Here is a 21639-nt window from a genome sequence, read left to right as displayed (position 1 = left end):
ATCAATTATGCTTTTCTCAAATAAAAAATTCCTTTCATATGCTTAACATATACTGCATTCATTTCAAATAACTACTTTTTAGCTGACTGCGGATACAGTAACATGATGATATTCATATCAGCATATCGTCAAAGTTTCCCAGTAAATGTGCTGATACAGTATATGTTGTAGCAATATAACAGTTATTCTAAATGTTTGGCTATTATTCATAAAACTGACATACACCTGAGCTGGTCAGTGAAGCATTGGAAATGTATGCAACAGTTAAAGGGATAGTTTACTTTCTGGTGTTCTTAGATATTCAGTTTTAGTGCATGTTTCTGATTGGCCCAGCATGTTTGCAGCGAAGGATATTTTAAATATGTACCGCAGATTCTGATGACCTGCTGGCTTGACAATGCCTTTTACAGGGGCATTGGTGTGTTTGTGGTTTAAGGTAAGAAAATGCACTTCAACCAACAGTCTATGTTCTCAACCAAAGGTTATTTATTTTCATAGCTAGTATGCATGACGATGCATGATTTAACCGTGCTAATACATGTAAAACCGTATAATACATGCATTTGGCTAGAGCTAGAAATGTCTTAACATTAGGCTCAGTTATATCATGAGCCAATAAAAGAATGTGGTAGCATAGGGTGTCAGCCTGTGAACTGATACAGTCTGCATAGCTAACGTTAGAGCTAAGTTCAACACCATGCATTTAGGCAACTGAGGTAGCTAATTTAGCGAATATAATAACTTGATTTACATTGAGTTATTTTTGAGCAAAAAAAAGTCGTAATGTTTTCTGTTAATTTTGAAAGGGTATAACACAGAAATGGCGCAATGTAACAATCCTAAAATCAGTAGTTGGCGAGCCTGTTGCCATTGCAGTAAACCTGCGAAATGGCATTGAGATTGGTTTTGAAATTGGTGAGATATTGAGGTTCAAAATGTGCCATCTCTGACTATAATACTGTATCAATTCATCACACATAGGAACTGCTGGGGCCAAATTAAAACACACTAAAACAGAAAGTGAACTACTGTATCCCTAAAAATGTCTCTCAGCAATAAACAGTGCTGTGGTTACATGTTCTGTGCTCCATCTTCATAATTTATTTCACTGCACAGTAGTCTTCAGGATGCACAGTGTACATGCATGAAATCAGGGCCTGCTATGGAAATGGTGTATTCACACATGTCCAGCAAGTTAATTTATTTTCTTTCTTTTTGTGTCTGCACAGTAAATAAGTACAATAAAGCACACTAAGTTTCTTACATTATACAAGGATGTTTCTACATTAGCCACTAGTTATTTTTACATCATTTATTTTTTTGTACATTCTCTGCATTTTTGTACAAAAAAAAAAAACATTCATAAGATGAGAATCCATGTGAAGGAACAATGCATCATGCATTGAATTTTTGTCACGGGCTTATTCAACGTTGCAATATATACATTTGATAGATTTATAGTAAGCATATACAGAAATTAAAATATATCACTGGAAATGTGGTAGTGTTAAGACGTCAGCTGGCTAATTGAGTGATCTTCATGAAGAGGTAAAGTTGATTCATCCATTTTAGCTTTTATATGTATATTCTTTTTGTATTGTTGAACACTTGAAAGCATCTGGATCCATTTTTGCTTGCTGCTCACAACATTTTGCAGTAATACTGAACTGTTACCTCTCAAAGCTGTTGCTCTCCTAAGAATATCACACAGTGAATTAATTTACACCCAAAACAGCCAGACAATCAATACAAAAACCATTCATCCACCGACCAAAATGGTCCCTTGAAAACCACTTGCGAAATCCAAAGGCCTGCTGTGATTTAATAACATCTGTCCTTAACACGGAAAGCCTGCGTCTTCTTGTCAAATACCAGCAGACAAAGCTCCTCACCAAGCATGACAACATCCAACAATGTATTCACCTTTTCCTTGTAAGAGAAAGTAGAGATATCCCTCTATGAACATTGTCTGATGCATGATGAATAGTCCACTCTGGCATCAGGATATTCTGCAGGAACCCTGGCCATCTCTAGTGCCATACCTTGATAGTCTTTCTCCTCAGCAGTGTAGGATCTTGATGAAGGCTTTCCTGAACTCCACATTGAAGGTGGTGTAGATGATAGGATTGACTGCACTGTTTACATAGCCCAGCCATGTGAAGGCATTGTACATCTCCGCTGGAACCTTGCACTTTGTACAGTGAGTGTTTAAAATGTGTGTGATGAAGAACGGCAGCCAACATATAATAAAGACACCTGGAGAGAGCGAAAGAGAGTGAGAGAGAGAGAAATAGAGTGAGTAACAGACAGAGAGCGAAAGAGACAGAGAGATATAGAGAGACAGAAGCCATAGTTAAATAGAGACAAAAATCCACAAATACATATTTGTTTCCTGACTGTTGTTTGCATGCAGTATCAGGATGACCCTGATGGATGCTGGTCATTGTTGCATTCCAGGTGACCTTTTTTGTCATATTTCAGTATTTCAGGTAAACATACTAGGTCATCCAATCACAAGTTTATTTTGCCCTTTCCCCCTCTGCAAGGGAAATATAACCAAACTGTCACTGTAAATATTTCTATGCCGGGCAGGCAACTTTAGAGCAGCACTGATGCATATCTGGCATATTGTTCATTTCAAAATTGTGTATATCATAAATCCACCGTGACCTATGATGGCCTCCCTGAATTAATATATTGGTGTCCAATATAATAATTTGTCCAATTCAAATCATGATCTGTAGAGAACACGTTTCAGATTAATGAAATACAAGCCCAGCTCATCCAATGGCACATTATCATGTTCAACATGATCTGATATAAAACATATTCACAGCATTTTGTACATTATGCTGAAGCATAATATAAAGCATAAGCATACGCATTTTCCATCCAGTTCGATGCAAACTCAATTAAAAACTTACAGAGAATTCTGTAGTTGACAATTACAATTGTATCGGCCTGAACATGTTCAGCAAATGTTCGCTGTGGAACATCAGTCCCTTTATTTTTTGGCGATGGTGTCTAAGCTCCTGAAACGGGCTGCTGCCCAGAGCTTACCCAACACGATGGCCAGCATCTGAGTGGCCTTCTTCTCCTTCTGCTGCGAGATCTTCCTCTTGCTCAGGGTCTTGAGAGACGAGTGGATTTTGCCATCGGGGAGGGCCTGAGTCTCAAAGGCTTTGGCGATTCTGGGGGGCTGCCCTTCCTTGGCGTGCCCGTTCTTCTCCGCTTTGAGAGGGCTTTCGGGCACAGAGGAGGGTGTCAGGCTTTGGCAGGGGTCGGGGGTCTCCGGTGTGCACAGCAGGGGGCTGCCACAGCTACTGGGGGTGGGCTTCTTCTTTTCTGGGGGGTTAGCATTGGCCTTCACATCCAGTTCCGTGTCCTCCCCCCTCTGCACTACCTCCTGAATAAAGATCTACACCCACACAAAGTCAGTATCATACAGTTATTTTGCTCCAGGTGCATTAAGCAGAAACCGTGTGGCAGCATGGCCTATTACTTGGAGAGAACCCACAAAATACACCACTCGCATGCATTACTAAGGGTGATATACAATACAAAATGGCAGCCTATTAAAGGAACATTCATTCATTTACATACCACTTTCTTCCTGCTGACAGGAAAGCTTCCATTGGACTTCACAATCAATGTGCACAGCTTCACGTCCTCCGGGTTTGTGCATTTCTCCTGAGACAATGACACCACAATGCAAGGCAATTCTCCCATAACAACCAATGCCCTGCCCCAACATGCAACGCTCGGCCAATCTACCATAACACATAACATTGCCCCATAAGACACAACATGGGGTCTGGCACTTTACTGTACTGTATATGCAAAATGGGGGTAATTTCATTATTACACTGAACATCTACCATAAAATGAAAACAGGATCATTCTACCGCAAAATGAAGAATAGGACAATTCTAAATAGGATGCAGAGCCATTCTATCACAACATTCTTCTGAGAAAAAAACCCCAAAACAAACAGCAATCTCTTCTCTAAGACAAAAGCAAGATGTGAAATTTCCTCATTTCCTCATTTCCACATTTGAATCACATCTTTGCCAATTTGCGTGAATCCATCACATATTTCTATAAAAAAAAAAACATCCCACAGATTTAAGCTGATAACATGATCTCACAATTAGTCACAGATTCTATTAATAGAGGCCTTTTTCCCAAATCTGGAACTCGTGACTACTGCCATTCAGTCTGAATGACATCACTTCCTACGTGTTATCACACAAAGAAGCAGGCTCCTGTCAGCAGATACAGCGGGCTAAAAACAGAGTGCGCTTGCGGTGGGAAGACTATATGTGCTATGCAACAGCCGTCACAATCAGCACAAAGAACTAGAGATGATGTTTGGCAAGGAGTAATTACTGCTGCCTGGAAGCTTTCGCAAGGCTTCAACTGATGGCCTGAAGACAGAGACACCAATCACACGTCTATACGGAAATTATTGCTCTTGTGAGGTACAATTGTCAAAATAATTTTGTATTAGGTGCTGGGAAATCATCTTTAGGTTGCCTCCAGTAATCTATTTCACAGTTCGGTTGCGCTACTCTTCTGTGCAATGCATAATTTTGGAGAAATACGATCTGGTTGATAAAAGAATGGAACGCATTTGTATTTTTGATTTATTTTTGCAAACCCTATGTATTTATAGACAACAGTTATTTAGAATGACAAAATGCAAATCTGCCTATGGTGACTATGGTGTACTGAGTACTACAGTATCAGTGCAATGCAATCACATAATGGTTATGCTTGCATTTCCAGCAGCATAACCTCTCTTCCTAATGAAATGTAAATAAATGAAAGAAATGTAGCAAATGTAGGAAAGAAGTTGCTTCTATATACAAGGGAAGCTACTACTACAATCTCCATGTCCCTTCTATGGAATGGGTTGAGAGCTGAAATTATAAAAAATAAATAATAGATAAACAGGCATTTTCCACTCTGGCAGGGTCACCTTCAGGGTAGTGTTAGCGTCGATGTCAGTCCCGTGGAAAGTGCGCTTGGTGTTGACGCGTTTTCGACGCTTCCGAAGGACGACGTAAATCTGCACGTACACCAACAGCGTGATGATGAAGGGCACATAGAAGGATACGATAGAGGAGTAGACGACAAACGCAGGATTCGCGATTACACACAGGGAATCATCACGGGTGGCTGAGAAACAAAGGAGAAGACAATGGAATAAAATACAGATAGTCAATATAATTCTAAAATAAGATGTATGTACAGTGGCTTCAGAAAGTATTCAGACCCCTTCACCTTTTGCACACTTTATTGTGTTGTAGATTTCATTTTAAATGGATAAAATTGCCCATTTAATTTTTGCCCATTAATTGCCCATTTCCTTTTTCCTACACTCAATAACCCATAATGACAAAGTGAAAACATCTATTTAGAATTTTTTTTCTTAAATAATACTTCGTAGAAGCCCCTTTGGCAGCAATTACAACTTCGAGTCCTCTTGGGTAAGTCTCTACAATCTTTTCACACCTGGATTTGGTTTTAGATTTTTTATACATTTACAAAAAATAGTAAAAATATGTATTCATACGTGGAGCCATGCCTACTGCTTTTTTGCTCAGTGCTACCACTGGCCTTTATGGATACTATCCTGCTGCCTGAAGAACTTTCTCTCATTCAAATAGTCAGTCATAATGGCTCAGTTTAGGGAGGGAAGGATGGGATTTTGCAAAGGCGTGCCGTTACCTGTGTTGTTCAAGCCGAATAGCAGGGGGCAGGATATGGCAAAAGAGAGGACCCAGACAACCGAGATCATTACTGTTACCCTCCTCTTCGAGCTGTAGCGGGTATTATACAGCATAGGCATGGCTACTGCCGTGTACCTTAGAGGGACAGACAGAAGGGAGTGTGGGGAAAGAAAGAGAGAGGGAGGGAGAGAGATTTTATTGAAGCATCAATATCCATTAATTTATAGTGAATGATGAAAGCGTAATATGTAGCCACACAATCACACATAGGCACAGATCCCAGCACTCACTCTGTGCTCATGGTAATGAACAATGAGACATGGATTCAATTAACATTTTCTCTAAAGTAAAATAATGAATTCAAGTAACACACTATCTGATGTTCTATTTTCATTCATATTACATTCTTGAAATTGTAAAATGCATGATTCGCTATATTATGACCTTTCACTTGACATTTTATGAAGACTAAATTGGTCAGTTAAATGAGCTCAGTAAAATAAATTACAATTTTGATAACATGCCTTGCGGGAGAGCATCTGTATTACCACGGTCAGAAACAATGTTATTTCTCATAAATGAATGAGAGTGTGTGCGTTACTCTTACCTGTCAATACTTATTGCACACAGATTGAGAATGCTGGCAGTGCACATCATCACATCTAAAGTGACAAAGATGTCACAGTGGATTTTACTGAACCTCCATTCCCCAACCACCTGAAAATAAAAATTCAAAACATTTCATTTCAGGTGTACAGTGCAGTCAGTAAGTATTTTGACACTGGTACAATTTCTGTTCTTTTGATTCTATACTCTAGCACATTGGATTTGACTTAAGCAATAAATATGAGGCTAACATGTAGACTGGGTTTAACATCCAGATTAGGTGATCCATGATGAAATTACATCCCTTTTCATACATAGTCCCCCCATTTTAGGGGACCAGATGCAATAGAAACAGTTGGATTCTCAACTGTTTCTAATCAGGTGTAATCAATCGCTTCCTTAGTAAAGGTATAAGAGAGCCTTCCATATCTTGTCTTGATTCTCGGCTTTTCATTGCCTTTGGAGTCTTAAATATTCATTGTTTAATTTCAAATCCAATGTGCTGGAGTACAGGGCCAAAAGATCCGAAATTGAACCACTGTCCAAATACTTACGGACATCTGTAAATCCAACAGAAGGCATGTACTTGTTGATAATTACAAACCTTCAAATAAAAACAGGAACCATTAACAACATCAACAAAAAAACAAGACCAAATTAGTACTGCAGGTATTATCACAATGAAATATTTGTGATAAATAATTAATGCACATATGTGGTGTGGCAAAAAATACATGAGCCTGAGGCTGCGGATTATGTGACTCAGCAGCCTCAAAATAATACAGTATAGAGTTATGTGACATCTGAACACTATATGAGCCCAGTTTCCTTTTATTTACAGCAACTTATTATTCTTGTTTTTACAGGTGGGTTTCCAACTCTTGTAAAATACACTCTATAACGCTATGAATCTGGAGCAAAGGACTAACATCAAGCTCTTGGCTAAACTGACTGAACAACAGAAACTCAGATCACAGATCACAGTTTAAGAATTGCAGAGATTGGTTGTGCCTTGGGGTCACTATGTCTAAAAAAAAACCCATACAATCACACCTCATACCAGCAGACTCTTTAGAATGGTGGCGCAAAGACAGTCCTTACTGAGCACAATAAACGAAACCAGGCATATTGAGTTTGCGAACCCTATAATTTGGAATTATGGCCGGAGTGCCCTGGTCAGATGAGACCGAAATCAACCGTTTTAACTGCACACACCATCAACATGTTTGGCGGCAAAACGGAATGCATACAAGGAGAAGAACCTCATACCTACGGTCAGATATGGCAGTGGGCCATCATCTGAGTTGCGTAATCAGCAGCCTCTGTTTTGCCATACCTTGTTTAGTTCAATAATCCTCAACAAATTCCATCAAAACACAAGAATTAACCCACTGCACTTTAGGTCAAATTGACTGAACTTGCAAACCTTTAAAATGTGTCTGGAGAAAGACAATCTGGCATTAATCAGGACAGCAGGGGATTTAATTGCATGCATTTATTTCAGCTATTTATTTACAATGCCATTTTTACAATACAGTTGTACTTTCACTTGCAAATCGCGAGCTTTGTTTTTAAATATATATTTATTATATTTATGATTATGACTTCATTCAGTTTTGAATACCTGGTTCAAGCTCCATTGTGTCTTTGATTTTCTCACTGCTCTTATTTATTTTGTTTTTAACATTAATTTGAAGCAAAATCTAAACTCTTATTTAAACAGTAGTTCCTTATGCTATAATATGTGCAATGGAAAAATGCAGACAAGATTCTCTTATAATATAATAATCAGCTCTATTATTTGCCATTGACATGATTTTGCTTCTCATGCAAATTTTGTGTGGAAGCATAATCCATTTTTAATTAAGTAACTGCCTTGGAGAAACCAAATGCTGAAAGATTCCCAGTGCACTTGGATTACATTTGAGAAGAGTACTTTCTTCAGAATCAATATCTAATCAAACAAGATAAATAAAAATAACCAAAATGTATTTCCCGTATGGTAAAGATACACAATCCAAAGATTACCAACCGGTTTTATAAGCCGGACATTGATTCGTGATCATATTGCATAATGTATGTTTTATTGATTGGTTTTATCAACCTGGTGTCTATTTCAGCAATAGCATAAAAAATGTATTTTGAGACGGGTGCGTGGGGATTGGACCCAAAATGCACGACTCAGAAACAATAGTAATATAAAGACCCCTCAGGGCTTTATTCGGGACGAATCCCAGGAGAGTAGTCAACACAAGCAAAGTCCATACACGTAGATCCAGCCAAACAAAAAGTAAACAAACAAAAAGCACGGTGCCGAGGGAAGAGGCAAACTCGTAGTCGGTAGACGTGCAGGGAGGTCCGGTAGCAGGAGCTGTCAGCGGGGCAGATGAACAGACGGACGGCAGGCAGAGGCGTAGTCGTGGGCGATGCGGAAGTCGAAACCATAAAACAAACAACGAGGCAAAAGTACAAAATCGGTAGGCGAGGACGTGGTCAAAAACAAACGATGGTCAACAAAACAGAAATCAATAATCAATGGTCGGTAAAACAGGCTTGTATCGTAACGTGTAATCAAATAATGTAAATGCTCACGAGTTGCTTTGATAACAAGAGGCAGACAATTTTGCGAAGAACAGTTGCGCGACTGGGCTATAAATGCGGGTGTAGACAGGTGTAGACAATTAGTTAGAGCGTAGCAAGGAAATGGAAAACAGGTGCGATGGATGACAAGTTTAACAAGGAGATTAGTAATCGTTAGTAATGAACCTATCCTGCCCTAGCATTAGTAAATTAGTAAATGACATGCACGAGAAACGTAAGGTAACATGAACACATGATTAGTCTTGTTAGTTTCTACCCAATCCTGATCAAGCGTTAGTCGTTTTAGTAAATAGACAAATGGAAATAATTAGGGAGTGAATGACAGAAGGAGCGAGAGAGAAAAGGCAGAACGCAAGGTTTGCGGAAAGACATGTAAAAGTGTATGCATAAACAACGACCAGTTAACGTAACAATAAACATAAATCAAAACATAATACAAAACGAAACTAAGACGATAACCATTCAACATAATATAATATAATCGTAATATACATAAGGTAATATAATCGTAACGAAACATAACTAGACATGACGAGAAAATAAATCGTAACAAGAAATAACCTAAACAACATGACGAACCTAGACTAACATAATACATGATAAGACACTACGTGACTAAGACAACATGAATAAACATAAAACATGGCGAGACAGACCTGAAACGTGACATATTTATGAGTAAAGGGAGCAGGGCCACTGCTCTTAAGGTAGGATCTGCTCCCCATAGATGAAGCAATGATTCCTTCATCTTCTTCTTTAATGCTTCCAAAGGTTTGAATCACTTCGAAACCTCGCTTTTATTATTCTATACGTTATGGACCATTTTTCATATTTCACTTATGAATTAACTCTGTGCTTGGACTTTTTAAAAGTCGCTCTGGGATAGATATATTTTTCTTTAATTTCAACTTCACAGACCTATCCATAAGGACTACATTTCTAAATGTCTCCATGAGAATCCCCTGTTAAGCTTTTAAATCATTTTCTTCCCTGAGCAGTCATTCACATTTGCTGAGATCTATACACTCTTTCTCCTGAATTTTTAGGAGCCTCTTCCGATACTAGGGTACTGAAAATTGTCTGCATGGCTGGCTATATCCCCTCACACTTAAAAACACAGTTTCTTATGTTTTGTAGTTGCATGACACAATAGTGCTGTGTAAACAATGTAAGCACTGTGCAATCACACTGTAAGATGATAAGGTATTAGCTGAGTAACTGTAAGCTCTTTGCTTTTATTTTGAGTGCTTTTATACATTCAAATCAAATCAAATATTATGTGTGTGTTTGTATGTTTGTGCATGCGTGTGTGTGTGTGTGTGTGTGTGTGTGTATACACACCTTTTGAGATTGGATGTGCATATTGTAGAACCTGCACAGCTAGACCTATGAGGGAATAGCTGGAGGTGAAGGGACGACGTGTTCTTTCCTGGCTGTTTGGAAGTGAATGAAAGATTTTAATTATCATCCTCCGCACACGAACAGAGCACAATTATGTTTAGGAATATACTGGGTCTGTTGCCACGGGTCGGATATGGATTGACCTGCCCCATATCCCGCTTACAACTGGCCTGAAACAGATCAGTAAAATTCCTCTGGCATGTGCTACCTGTATTGGCAACAGTTGTATACTTGTAATTAAATACATAGGCTACAGTTTGGAAAGCATTTGTTATAGGCATGTGGATAGTTAAATATACAAGTGTTCTGTAATAAATGTCAAATAAACTATGCCCTGGTAGGGATACATTCTTAATAAAAAGGATGAATTCCCTGAATACATCATTTATCCTATTAGGATAAATTAAATTATTTAGGCATAGGCCAAATGTATAGTGCATCTTGGTGTACCATATTAGTTTCCTCCGCTTCACTTTGTGTGCTCGAGTTGCACCACTGTGAATGCAGAGAATTTATATTGTTATATACGGTATACTGCATGTCTGTGCATGTCATTTAAGAATTGTTAGTTAATAACACTAATATACTTACTTGGATGCCCGTTAGATTAACTGAGACATGTGTGTACTTAAAAATCTAATTGTATGTTTGTGTGGTTTCTCCCACTAACACAAAATATATATATTAGGATATTTTTTAGACCTTAGATAAACCAGTTAATGCCATGAAATGAACCCTTTAAAGTTTTCACTGATTTACAGTGACCTGTGGCATCTGTGCCTATACGGTGAGGTGTTTACAACAGGAGACTCTGCACTCTCAATGGTTTATCTTGAGGGAGTGTATGATTTATTTTGTTTTGATGTATTGTTTTTGATCAATTTTTTAATTTGATTGCAGATTTATGCAGACATTCACCCTGCATAAATGTGTATATTTTAATTGTTTTTAATCATTTTTTAATTTGATTGCAGATTTATGCAGACATTCACCCTGCATAAATGTGTATATTTTTATTGTTTTTAATCATTCTTTAATTTGATTACGGATTCATGCAAACATTCACCCTGCATAAATGTGTATATTTTTCATGTTCATTATCATGGCATGTTATGTTTCATGTTTAGTTTGTGTTACCATTTCTTTCTCAAATCTTGTCATGTGATGTTATATTGTTTATTATAATCTTTTATATAAATCATATATCTAATGCATATATGGTGCATTGTAACAAGAATAATGAAATCTCTGCATGGCTTGGTGCAACAGATCGTGCATGGCCTGACCATCATTACACTATCCAACGTATTTTGCGCTCCTGACGGAACACACTCCAACCTACACGACACCTGATCTTAACCCTCTCCCGGTATCCTCACAGTCAACCCTCTCCAGGTGTCCCCCCACAGTCAGCCCTACGACCCTGGGTGTCCAAAGGAAACCATCTGAGGGATTTTCTATGATCCCTCGGGAGGACGGTCCGAAGTGTCCCCCACTGGGTCAGAGGGGGGAGCTGTAGGAGGGAGGCGAAGTGTGACTGCCATCTGTGAGGAGCCTGTGAGCTGGGGGTTCTGCCATTTGTGAAGTGGGGGTTCTGGTATGTGTCAAAAGGGACAAAGGACAATGCTGTTTGTAGTACCTTTTGACGAGTTCCAGACCAGTGATGCCAGGAAGATAAGGGATAGATATATGGTGGGTGGATGAGCGGTTCCCGGGCAATTAGGCCATGTGGGCCATTAAAACTCCTGGGAAAAGAATGTGCCTAAAATCTTATGACCCCACACCTGGTCACTTCCAGGGGGAAAGACTCCGGGCAGTACCACAGTGCCCTCCTTTGGGCACTGCTGTCATTACCCCAGGGACTACTCTCTTGGAGGAAAACCTCAGAACTGTGGTTGAGATGGTCAATAGACCCGGTACAATATTGTAAACATTGCCCATGTGATCCTTGTTGTATTGCATTATGCCCATTGTTGTAATAACAGGAATTACATGTAAAATGGATACACAGGAGGGAGGTTTCATGATAACTGCACCATAACAAAACATTAGGATAATCTGTTTGGTATGGATGTGATCCAGTAAAAGCAAGGAATCAGATGAGATACATTTCATACCAAATGGATTTTAATAAACCATAGTTTCAATAACTCAAGGGAAAACCTACACGTCCTCTCTTGGTAATCATCTCATTTTCCCTACGCAACAACCCCCAATGGTGGGGGTCTAAATTCCAGATTCGACAACCCCACCAGGCTAATTTATGGCACTGCCGCCTGGATCAAACACATGATTTGGCATAAAAGCCAGGGAGACGAGCCTATCAGGGAAGATCGCACTCGACTTCCCACACTGTGCATACTTTGTATATGTGTGTAGCGAAAGCAGGCTGGGTAAGACTATGTCACTCTATTCTTTTTATCTTCAATTTGTCTTTTCGTAATTGACTGTGTGATTCTACGCTAACTGCCTACCCGTCTGCAAATAAATTATTTTGTTTGTAACTTGCGTGATCTCCATGACTCTAATTCATCTTGTACCTTTTCAGCCTAAATTACAACTGAATATTGAGGGGGACAATGGGGACCAAGGACTGACCGATCGGCAGTCCCTTGGTACAGGTGATAGTTCTAAGCTGTGAGGCCAGCAAGTTTCTGCCAACGTAAAGGGTCGGCTATGCACGGCTCTTGTGGTTTGACGCGAAGGGAACCCCTGGGCGTTACGGCGCTGGTTCCTGTCAAATGATCTCTAAGGAGCCCAGTTAATGCTACGCCGACCTGGGCTCACAACTATCATGACTGTGTTGCATGTATTGTGTTGACTGGACCCTCAGCCTCTGAGTTCTACACCGAACTGAGAGCTTGGTACCCATGTGATAGTTCTAAGCTGTGAGGCCAGCAAGTTTCTGCCAACTTAAAGGGTCGGTTATGCGCAGCTCTTGTGATTTGACGCGAAGGGAACCCCTGGGCGTTACGGCGCTGGTTCCTGTCAAATTATCTCTAAGGAGCCCAGTTAATGCTGCGCCGACCTGGGCTCGCAACTATCATGACAGTGTTGCATGCATTGTGTTGACTGGACCCTCAGCCTCTGAGTTCTACACCGAACTGAGATATTCAGCAATAGTGTTAATCGTGAGAACATATATTGAGTAATAGTGGCGCAGGTACGAGTCGAGTGTAATCACTCCCGAGGTTCGCGTAAATTTCAAACCCAAATTTCTAAATTATATATCTTAAATGGAGTCAGATAAACGAGTGGAACAAGAGGAACCACTAAACTTTCAAATACGGCCCCGTTTACGAACGGAGAATATTAGGAATTTTACTGATCTGTTTCAGGCCAGTTGTAAGCGGGATATGGGGCAGGTCAATCCATATCCGACCCGTGGCAACAGACCCAGTATATTCCTAAACATAATTGTGCTCTGTTCGTGTGCGGAGGATGATAATTAAAATCTTTCATTCACTTCCAAACAGCCAGGAAAGAACACGTCGTCCCTTCACCTCCAGCTATTCCCTCATAGGTCTAGCTGTGCAGGTTCTACAATATGCAGAATAAAGCGCTGAGTCAGGTTCTAATGCTGAGCATTGATGACGTCACTGAAGAATATGAATGCAGTCAGGGGAGGTGGGGGAGCACCTCTCTCAACTCTGCCTGAACCAGAGAGCTGCATAAGATCCTCATGCAGTGCTATGGCCTGACCTCTGTGGGAGTGGACCATGGCCCTACTGCCCGAGGCTTCATTTCGCAAATGTCAGCAGGCATTGGAGCATTGGGTTAGCAGCTTGCAACTTCAACAGCACACACTGCTGAATTTCTGCACAGCACAAACCAGCGTGTATTTGGATCTTGGTGTGGCACCGTGGTTTACTCAAATCTCTTGGAATGGTGAAATAACACTTTAATAACTAGCTTGTTGTTCCCTGGTCCCTGAGAGGTTGAGTGGCAGAGATTTAACAGATCTAACAGATTTTTAATCTATTTTATCATACGCAGCAAATTTCATAAATCTATTATGATGCATCAAATGAAAGTATGTGAACACATACCTATAAATAACTTGCTTTGTTTGCTTTAAAACTTAAAAGTAAAACTAAAAGTAAAAGTAAAAGTAAATAAAAAAGTAAAACAACAAATACATCTGATATATTGTTGTTGTCAACAGAATTCTTGTTCAACATGAGTAATATGGTAAATGGTAGGCATTTATATAGCACCTTTATCCAAAGCGCTGTACAATTGATGCTTCTCATTCATCCATTCATACACACACTCACGGTGATTGGCTGCCATGCAAGGCACCAACCAGATTGTCAGGAGCATTTGGGGGTTAGGTGTCTTGCTCAGGGATACTTCGACATACCCAGGGCGGGATCAAACTGGCAACCCTCCGACTGCCAGATGAATGCTCTTACCGCCTGAGCCGACATCGCCCAAAAACAGTAATATGGATTCATGATAAGCATATGCTTAAGTTTAACCAAGAATTCTGCAGTCGGTAATGTCAGCCTTCCGTGCTTCCTGACTGTCGTATGCTCGTCAGGTCTCATTACCGCACAAACTGGATAGATTGTCAGGACTGTTGATGGATGGCAGCCCGGCTGAACATTAATACTTCGGTGCAGATCTGTAAAACGCTTCCTGCAGGGAAAACTGCAGCAGAGCGATCACACACTCTGGGGGGCTCAGAAAACGACAGCTCGATCACCAGACTTGGGCCCCAGTGAACACTTCTGATGAGCCAGGTTACACCAGCAGCCAGTAATACGCACAGTCCTGTACTAATCTACACATAAAGTATGCAGTTATACGCCGTGAAATGCATGTTTTGGGACAGCAACACAATTTTTGTCATGTTGGCTCTGTACTCCAGCACACTGGATTTGAAATACTGACTATGAGACAAACTGCCAGCTTTAATTTGAGAGTATTACATCCATATGAGAGGATCGATACAAGAATCCCTCGCTGTTCCAATGTCCAATATGTTTACATGTATATACTATAGCACATTTAAACTAAAAGAGGGAAGCTCACCTTACTAACCAACAGTGCTCCAACACCATTCATGCTGAAGGCAATGCTACATAACTTGAATAATGAATTTAGAGCTTCTCCTACATAGGAAGAGGCTGTCAGCCTCCTGAGACACAAAAACATCAACCTGTGCATCAACCCTCTCGGACTGGCAAAGGCCATATAAAGGTCATGTTTTAAAGTAAGGGCTGAATCTTTCATAATGATGATTTCTTATGTATACAGACATCACAATTAGGAAAAGGCCACAAGCAGGCATTGGCAGTCAGCTAGATATGTCATGTGGACTGTTTTGTTTTCATGTTTTTCCCATCTGAGACCTATGAACTAGTAATTGCATGGAAAGCAGATAAAAAACACAAAATAAAGGCACACAAAAGGCATAACCTTCTGCCACCTTTGTTCTTTTGACATGCAAAACAAAACAAACAAACAAAACAAAATGCTCAAAGAAAAAAACATGTATAGAATAATGTGATTCTGATTATAGGATATTAATTCTGCTGCATTGGTCAAATTCCCCAGTCGCCGCTCAATCTGATAATTTAATCATATTCCATACACTTCTTGGCACACAGTCTCTTGTAATTATCGCCAGCTGACTTTCCTTATTAACTGAAGTTTAATAAATGATAATTATCTTCACACGTGGAGAGAGAGCAGTACAGACAGCAAAGCTTCTCAGGGGTAACACTTATTGTGTCCCCCACCTCAAATAATTGCATGATTCAACAGTAGTATCCTTTCCAATCATAAAAACTCTTAATAATTGTAACAGTGTTATTTTTTTTATTATTGTGCTTTGCAGTGTATGGTTCCTAATGGTGTTTCGGTTGAAAATGGAAACTAATTAGAAAAGACTTTCTTTAGATTTGCCCACATTATGTTGGCTTGGATTATATGCTTGAAAACATAAAACCCTCTCACAGCAACAAAGGCTTTGGAAGAACTTCAGCAGTGCATTCCCTTGTCGGATCTCTGTTTAATGAATTCTGTTTAATGCTCTTTGAAAGCTCCTGTAGGTTACTGAATGCTACAGTTTATTGGTCTTTTATAGACTGATGTGTGCAATCTTTTAGACCACTACCAATTGCGACACATTGAATACCACACACTTTATTCTAAAGCATCTTGAAAGTCCTGTAGCCTTTGCAAGATTAATGTTCATCAACTTTAGTTCAGCGTTTAATACAATACACACATTTTGTTAAATAAGTTTAAGCAAATTTAGGTGAACCCCTATATCATAAAATGGTATCACTCATTCCTTATAGGGAGACAACAGCAGTTGGCAAAAATGGTAAATGGTAAATAGCAGGCATTTATATAGCGCCTTTATCCAAAGCGCTGTACAATTGATGCGTCTCCATTCACCCATTCACACACACTCACACACCGACGGCGATTGGCTGCCATGCAAGGCCCCGACCAGCTCATCAGGAGCATTTGGGGGTTAGGTGTCTTGCTCAGGGACACCTCGACACAGCCCGGGCGGGGGATCGAACTGGCAACCCTCCGACTGCCAGACGACTGTTCTTACTGCCTGAGCCATGTCACCCCTTTGTTAACGAGTTATAAGTACTGGAGCCCCACAGGGTCGTGTAAGCTTCCCTCTCCTCCTCACGTTGCATTCAAATGATTGTAGAAGCCCCTATGCAAATTAGGATATTATCAAATTCTCAGATGACAAAATTACAAAATAATCTGATACTACTACATATACGTAGGTCAGCGATAGAACAGTTTGTACAGCAGTGTGTGATCTGATGTTAAATGACAAAACAAAAGAGATGGTCTTTGATCCTAAGTTTGTTGATGACCACAACCCTGTATCAATCCACAAAGAGGTAATTGAACAGGTGACAGTGTACAAATATTTAGGAGTGCACTTTGATTTTAATCTGAAATGGGCTACCCAAGTTCAGTATGTTTGTACATGAATGAACCAATGGTTGCACTTCTTGTGTAGGCTTAGGGTGTATGGAGTAGATTGGATTATGTCACAGTTCGATAGAGCAGCCTCTGAATAAATTGTATGTTATCGTATTTCAACACGGTTTGGTAAATTGTCCATTAAGCTTAAGTCATAAATAAATCATTGGTATGCTGCCCTCAGCCTCTCTGAAGGAGATCTTTGAAGAGACAGTGATAATGCAAGCTCTAAAAATTACCAAATGAGCCAAATCATGTTCTTCATAAGGAATATGAGGTTATGTCATCTGACAGATGGTGCAGGTTACCAAAGACGAATAGATATACATTCTCACTGGTTCCACTGTCAATTAAGTTACTGAATAGTAAAAACTAGATTGCTTGTTCAGAATGTAAAGAGCCTGTTGAATGATGGTAAATGTGCAGTGTGCAATAGTCTGTGGGGAGTGTGCAATATTTTGAAGGATATGTGTGGAATTTTTGTGTGAAATTTATAAAATGGCTGGAAAGGTACAATATTTTGTGGGGAATGTGCAATATCTTGGAGTGTGTGTGTAATGGTTATGAAATAATAGGAAATGTGTAATTCTGTATTTTGTGTTTTTTTCCCCTTCTTCTTAAATGTCAGCTCAGCTGTGAGTATGTATTGCAACAGATCCACAACTCACGAATGTCCAAGACAAATTTCTCTTTGAGAAAATATTTTATATTTAAAAACTACTGTAGATTCTGTATGTTGTAGAAAGAAACACCCTTCTACTCCAGTTAATGTGCCCGCACTGTCCCTTGCTCTAATAAATCATTCCGATATTATCTAATTAACGGTCTTTCACAAGGACTTCGGGTGGCCATTCTTACCCCTATAATCAAAACTGTTGTAAGCGAACCTGACATAGTTAAAGGTCTAATCCAAGAAGAAATAAATAAAGGCTATTTGATCATCCCCTTCTCCTCTTTCCCCCTTTACCATCCTTCTTTCAAACCCCATTGGTGGCGCCACTCGTAAATATTCAGGAGAGAACATTTTTGACTTGTCTTCTTCCCACTCCCCACACTGTCTAAATGTAAGTAGCATGATTCCCCTCAAACCATTTTCATTAAACTACGCTACAGTCGACAACGCCATTCAGCTAATTAAATTCGCAGACTGGCTTGCCAAAGGTTACATAACTGATGCTTTCAAAATCATCCCCATCCATGCCTCTGAATGTTCGCTGGGATTCAAAGTTCTATTTTGCAGTTAGACTCACTTTTGGATGCAGGAGTAGTCCTCAAATATTTAACCATTTGTCAGGAGCACTATGCTGGATTTTGTTGAATAACAAGCATCTCCTGTTCGTTCCATGCCTATTAGACGATTTCCTTTTGATTGATTTCCTGTCTGATCAGCCCCGTGTTAGAATCTCTAAAGCGCACATTAGAGAATTAGGCATCCCCCTATCCAACAAGAAAACTATCGAAACCAGCTGCTTCCATTGAGTTTCTGGATGTTAATCTAGACAGCATTATGCAACAAGCTTCTCTTCCCCTTGATAAAGTACACCTCATTATTAAAACGGATGAAAGTGTATGTGAAGACTCCTTCCATCACTAAGCGGGAGTTACTTTCACTACTGGGACAGCTCAATTTTGCTACGCGCATAATTCCCCAAGGCCAGTCCTTTACATCTAGATTGCTGGATTTAAGTAGACCGGTATCATCCCTTACCGATAGCGTTATATTGGATGATGGTTGCCATTCAGATCTCCAGTTCTGACCTCTGCTCTTGGAGAAGTGGAACGGCATATGATTCTTCTATAATGACGCAGATTATCCTTCAGCTGTTCACAGACTCTGCCAAGCAATAAATGAGAATTGGTCGGGCCAAATCCATGTCAAAGACCTATGATTCAGCTTGAGGACCAATTTTTCTGCCTCATACAGATGTAAATAAACCACTGTTCATAACGAAAACTGGAGTACCAATGAGCAGGCATTAGTTCAGCTGGCATCTCAGTGCCGTTCTGGTTTAATGCAGAATGTTACCAAAGCTCTACACTATCACTGCAGCCCAACGTGGCCGATGCATCTCTACTTTACAAATCCTAGGTCGCTGGTCTTCATCTGCTGACACAGCATACTTGCGACCCAATGTGTCGATAATAATCAACATCAACATCTCAGGTCATATTCATTCTCTTGCACATGTCAAGTACGTTTTTTTCTGTTATCTATTTTTGTCCTTAGCATTTTTGTTTATTTTTACCCTCTGTGCTCACCGTAGTCTTTTTCTTGTTTCATTCACCGTCATTCATTTGTTTCACCTGTGTTCCATTTTGTGTCTTCGCCTCCCACACCTTATATATACTTCCTTCCTGGCTGTTGTCATTCAAACCCCTTTGTTTCTGTGTTTTGTTGCCAGATTGTCATGAGCCTTAGCCATGCTTTCCAGCATTATTTTTAGTCTGATCTCCCACTTTACATTTTTTGTACTTTACTACTGCTCTTTCGATTTCCCTCTTGCTCTGTTTTGACCTGCTGTATTTTGACCCCCTTTGGCTTCTCGGATTTTCGCTTCTGTTTAGACTGTCTCTGTGTTTTTGACCCTTTGCCTGTGACATCGACCATTCTCTGGATTACCCTTGTTGTACCCATTTGGCCGTTTATCAAACCATTGCCTGGATCTCCATTATTGTTTGCTGGAAATCGACTCCTGCCTGTCTGAACTGCGTGAAAGTTAATAAAGACTTTAACGTTCACTACATCTCCAGTGGTCTTGCTATTGGGTTCAGTGTTCTGGTGTCTGACAGCACATATAGTTAGTGGTGGTAAGCATGGATGTGCTGAAGTCAATCTGATCGTACATAGTAGTGTTGAAGGTGTAAACAGGGCATCAGTTGGTTTCCTTCTACCTTGCAAGTGTTCAGGACGGCAAGCACCATGGTTATAGGAGTACATGCGCCAAGCCTTCATATATGCTTCGAAAGTATCTGTCTCACGTCCACTAGCAGTGGCTTACAACCGTTTCTTGGCAAAACACATTTCACATCATTTCAATTTCACTGCCTCTGGTCACCATTTCTTTTGGGGGATGGTGTATTGCCACTGTCTGTCCACACACCATTCACTCACACGGAAAATTTAGACTCTCCAATCAGCCTAACCTGCATGTCTTTGGACTGTGGGAGGAAACCGGAGTACCCGGAGGAAACCCACGCGAACACGGGGAGAACATGCAAACTCCACACAGAGAGGCCCCGGCCAACCGGGATTCGAACCCAAGACCTCCTTGCTGTGAGGTGGCAGTGCTACCCACTGCACCATCCTCTCAAACTTGAATTATGTAGTCTCTGATTCAAGTGAAATTTATTGTTCTTTTAAAACTCCTGTCGGTTACTGAATGTTGTTGAAGTGCAGTTTATTGCTCTTGTAAAACTGCTGTAGGTGACTGAATGTTGTAGAAATACAGTTTGTTGCGCTTTTAAACCTATGAAAGCTTTTAAAGCTCCTGTAGGTTACAGCCGTTTGTGTGCACATACCTCCAGATACACCACCCAGGGCATAACCAGTGTGGCCACCAGCAGGTCAGCCACAGCCAGGCTCACGATCAGGTAGTTGGTGGTGGTCTGCAGAGCCTTCTCCCGTGAGACCGCCATGCACACCAGCACGTTGCCGAAGACGATGACGAAGATGAGGAGGGTGAGAAGCATGGCGTAGTAGTTGTACTGGTGCCGCTGGCCGCCCTCCGTGCCATTGAGGCTCTCCGTGGCGTTCTCATCGAGTGTCTCATTGTAGACATACTCCGTGAGGTAATCCATGAGCGGTCAGGGGCTGGGGAAGGTGCAGAGCCTAAAACCAACAGCACAAAACAAATTCAGAAAAACGGGTTCATGTATTATGTATATCATGATATCCCTAATATGATATCCCTAAGCCCGTTTAATCACTGCAGCTTCTTCCATAAAAGTCACACAGTCTCTTCTGAAGCATGTGCCCCTAAATGGTGATTCTGTTTACCCCCCAGTCCACCGCGTGAGGTGTGCGGTTAATGACTCGGAGGAGGACACCTCTCATGCAGCTGGCACAGGCAGGATGCAGCCACCTGATTGGCCAGAGGAGTCGCTCGAATGCAATGGGATTGGCACAGTACCACAGACTAAAACCCTCCCTCCCATGGCAACTGCTCAGCTAGCTACACACAATTGTACAGGGCTGCTGGCCATAGCATGTCATCAGCGTGACCGTACAGTCTATCGTCCTTACAGTATACTCCCCATCATAAACTACTGCTTTAGCAGGATGAGCCAAGTGACAAGCCCTCATGAATAACTCTCACTGTTACAGAGA

The 21639-nt window shown here is 40.5% G+C and overlaps 1 protein-coding gene across 1 annotated transcript; it reads right to left on the bottom strand.

Moving 5' to 3' along the window:
* Window positions 1-2059: 2059 nt before the first annotated feature.
* On the bottom strand, window positions 2060-21110 carry drd2a (dopamine receptor D2a). The gene is made up of 7 exons (XM_061217287.1): window positions 20832-21110; window positions 6343-6452; window positions 5734-5870; window positions 4982-5181; window positions 3604-3690; window positions 3061-3418; window positions 2060-2256 (listed from the first exon to the last, which is right to left on the bottom strand). Exons 1-7 carry the CDS (start codon window positions 21108-21110, stop codon window positions 2060-2062), a joined length of 1368 nt encoding a protein of 455 aa, XP_061073271.1.
* Between the last annotated feature and the right edge of the window lie 529 nt (window positions 21111-21639).

The sequence above is a fragment of the Conger conger genome, chromosome 13 (genome assembly GCF_963514075.1).
Source record: "Conger conger chromosome 13, fConCon1.1, whole genome shotgun sequence".
NCBI classification, from domain to species: domain Eukaryota; kingdom Metazoa; phylum Chordata; class Actinopteri; order Anguilliformes; family Congridae; genus Conger; species Conger conger.
The sequence above is the reverse complement of the archived record's forward strand: the minus strand, read 5'-3'. Positions and strand labels throughout refer to the sequence as shown.

Coding starts and splice junctions, on each gene's coding strand:
- drd2a (XM_061217287.1), bottom strand. CDS start 21,110: ATGGATTACCTCACGGAGTATGTCTACAATGAGACACTCGATGAGAAC. Junction 5,871..6,342: donor TGTGCAATAAGTATTGACAG/GTAAGAGTAACG, acceptor TGTCCCTCTAAG/GTACACGGCAGTAGCCATGC. Junction 3,691..4,981: donor ACGCTAACACTACCCTGAAG/GTGACCCTGCCA, acceptor TCATTGTCTCAG/GAGAAATGCACAAACCCGGA.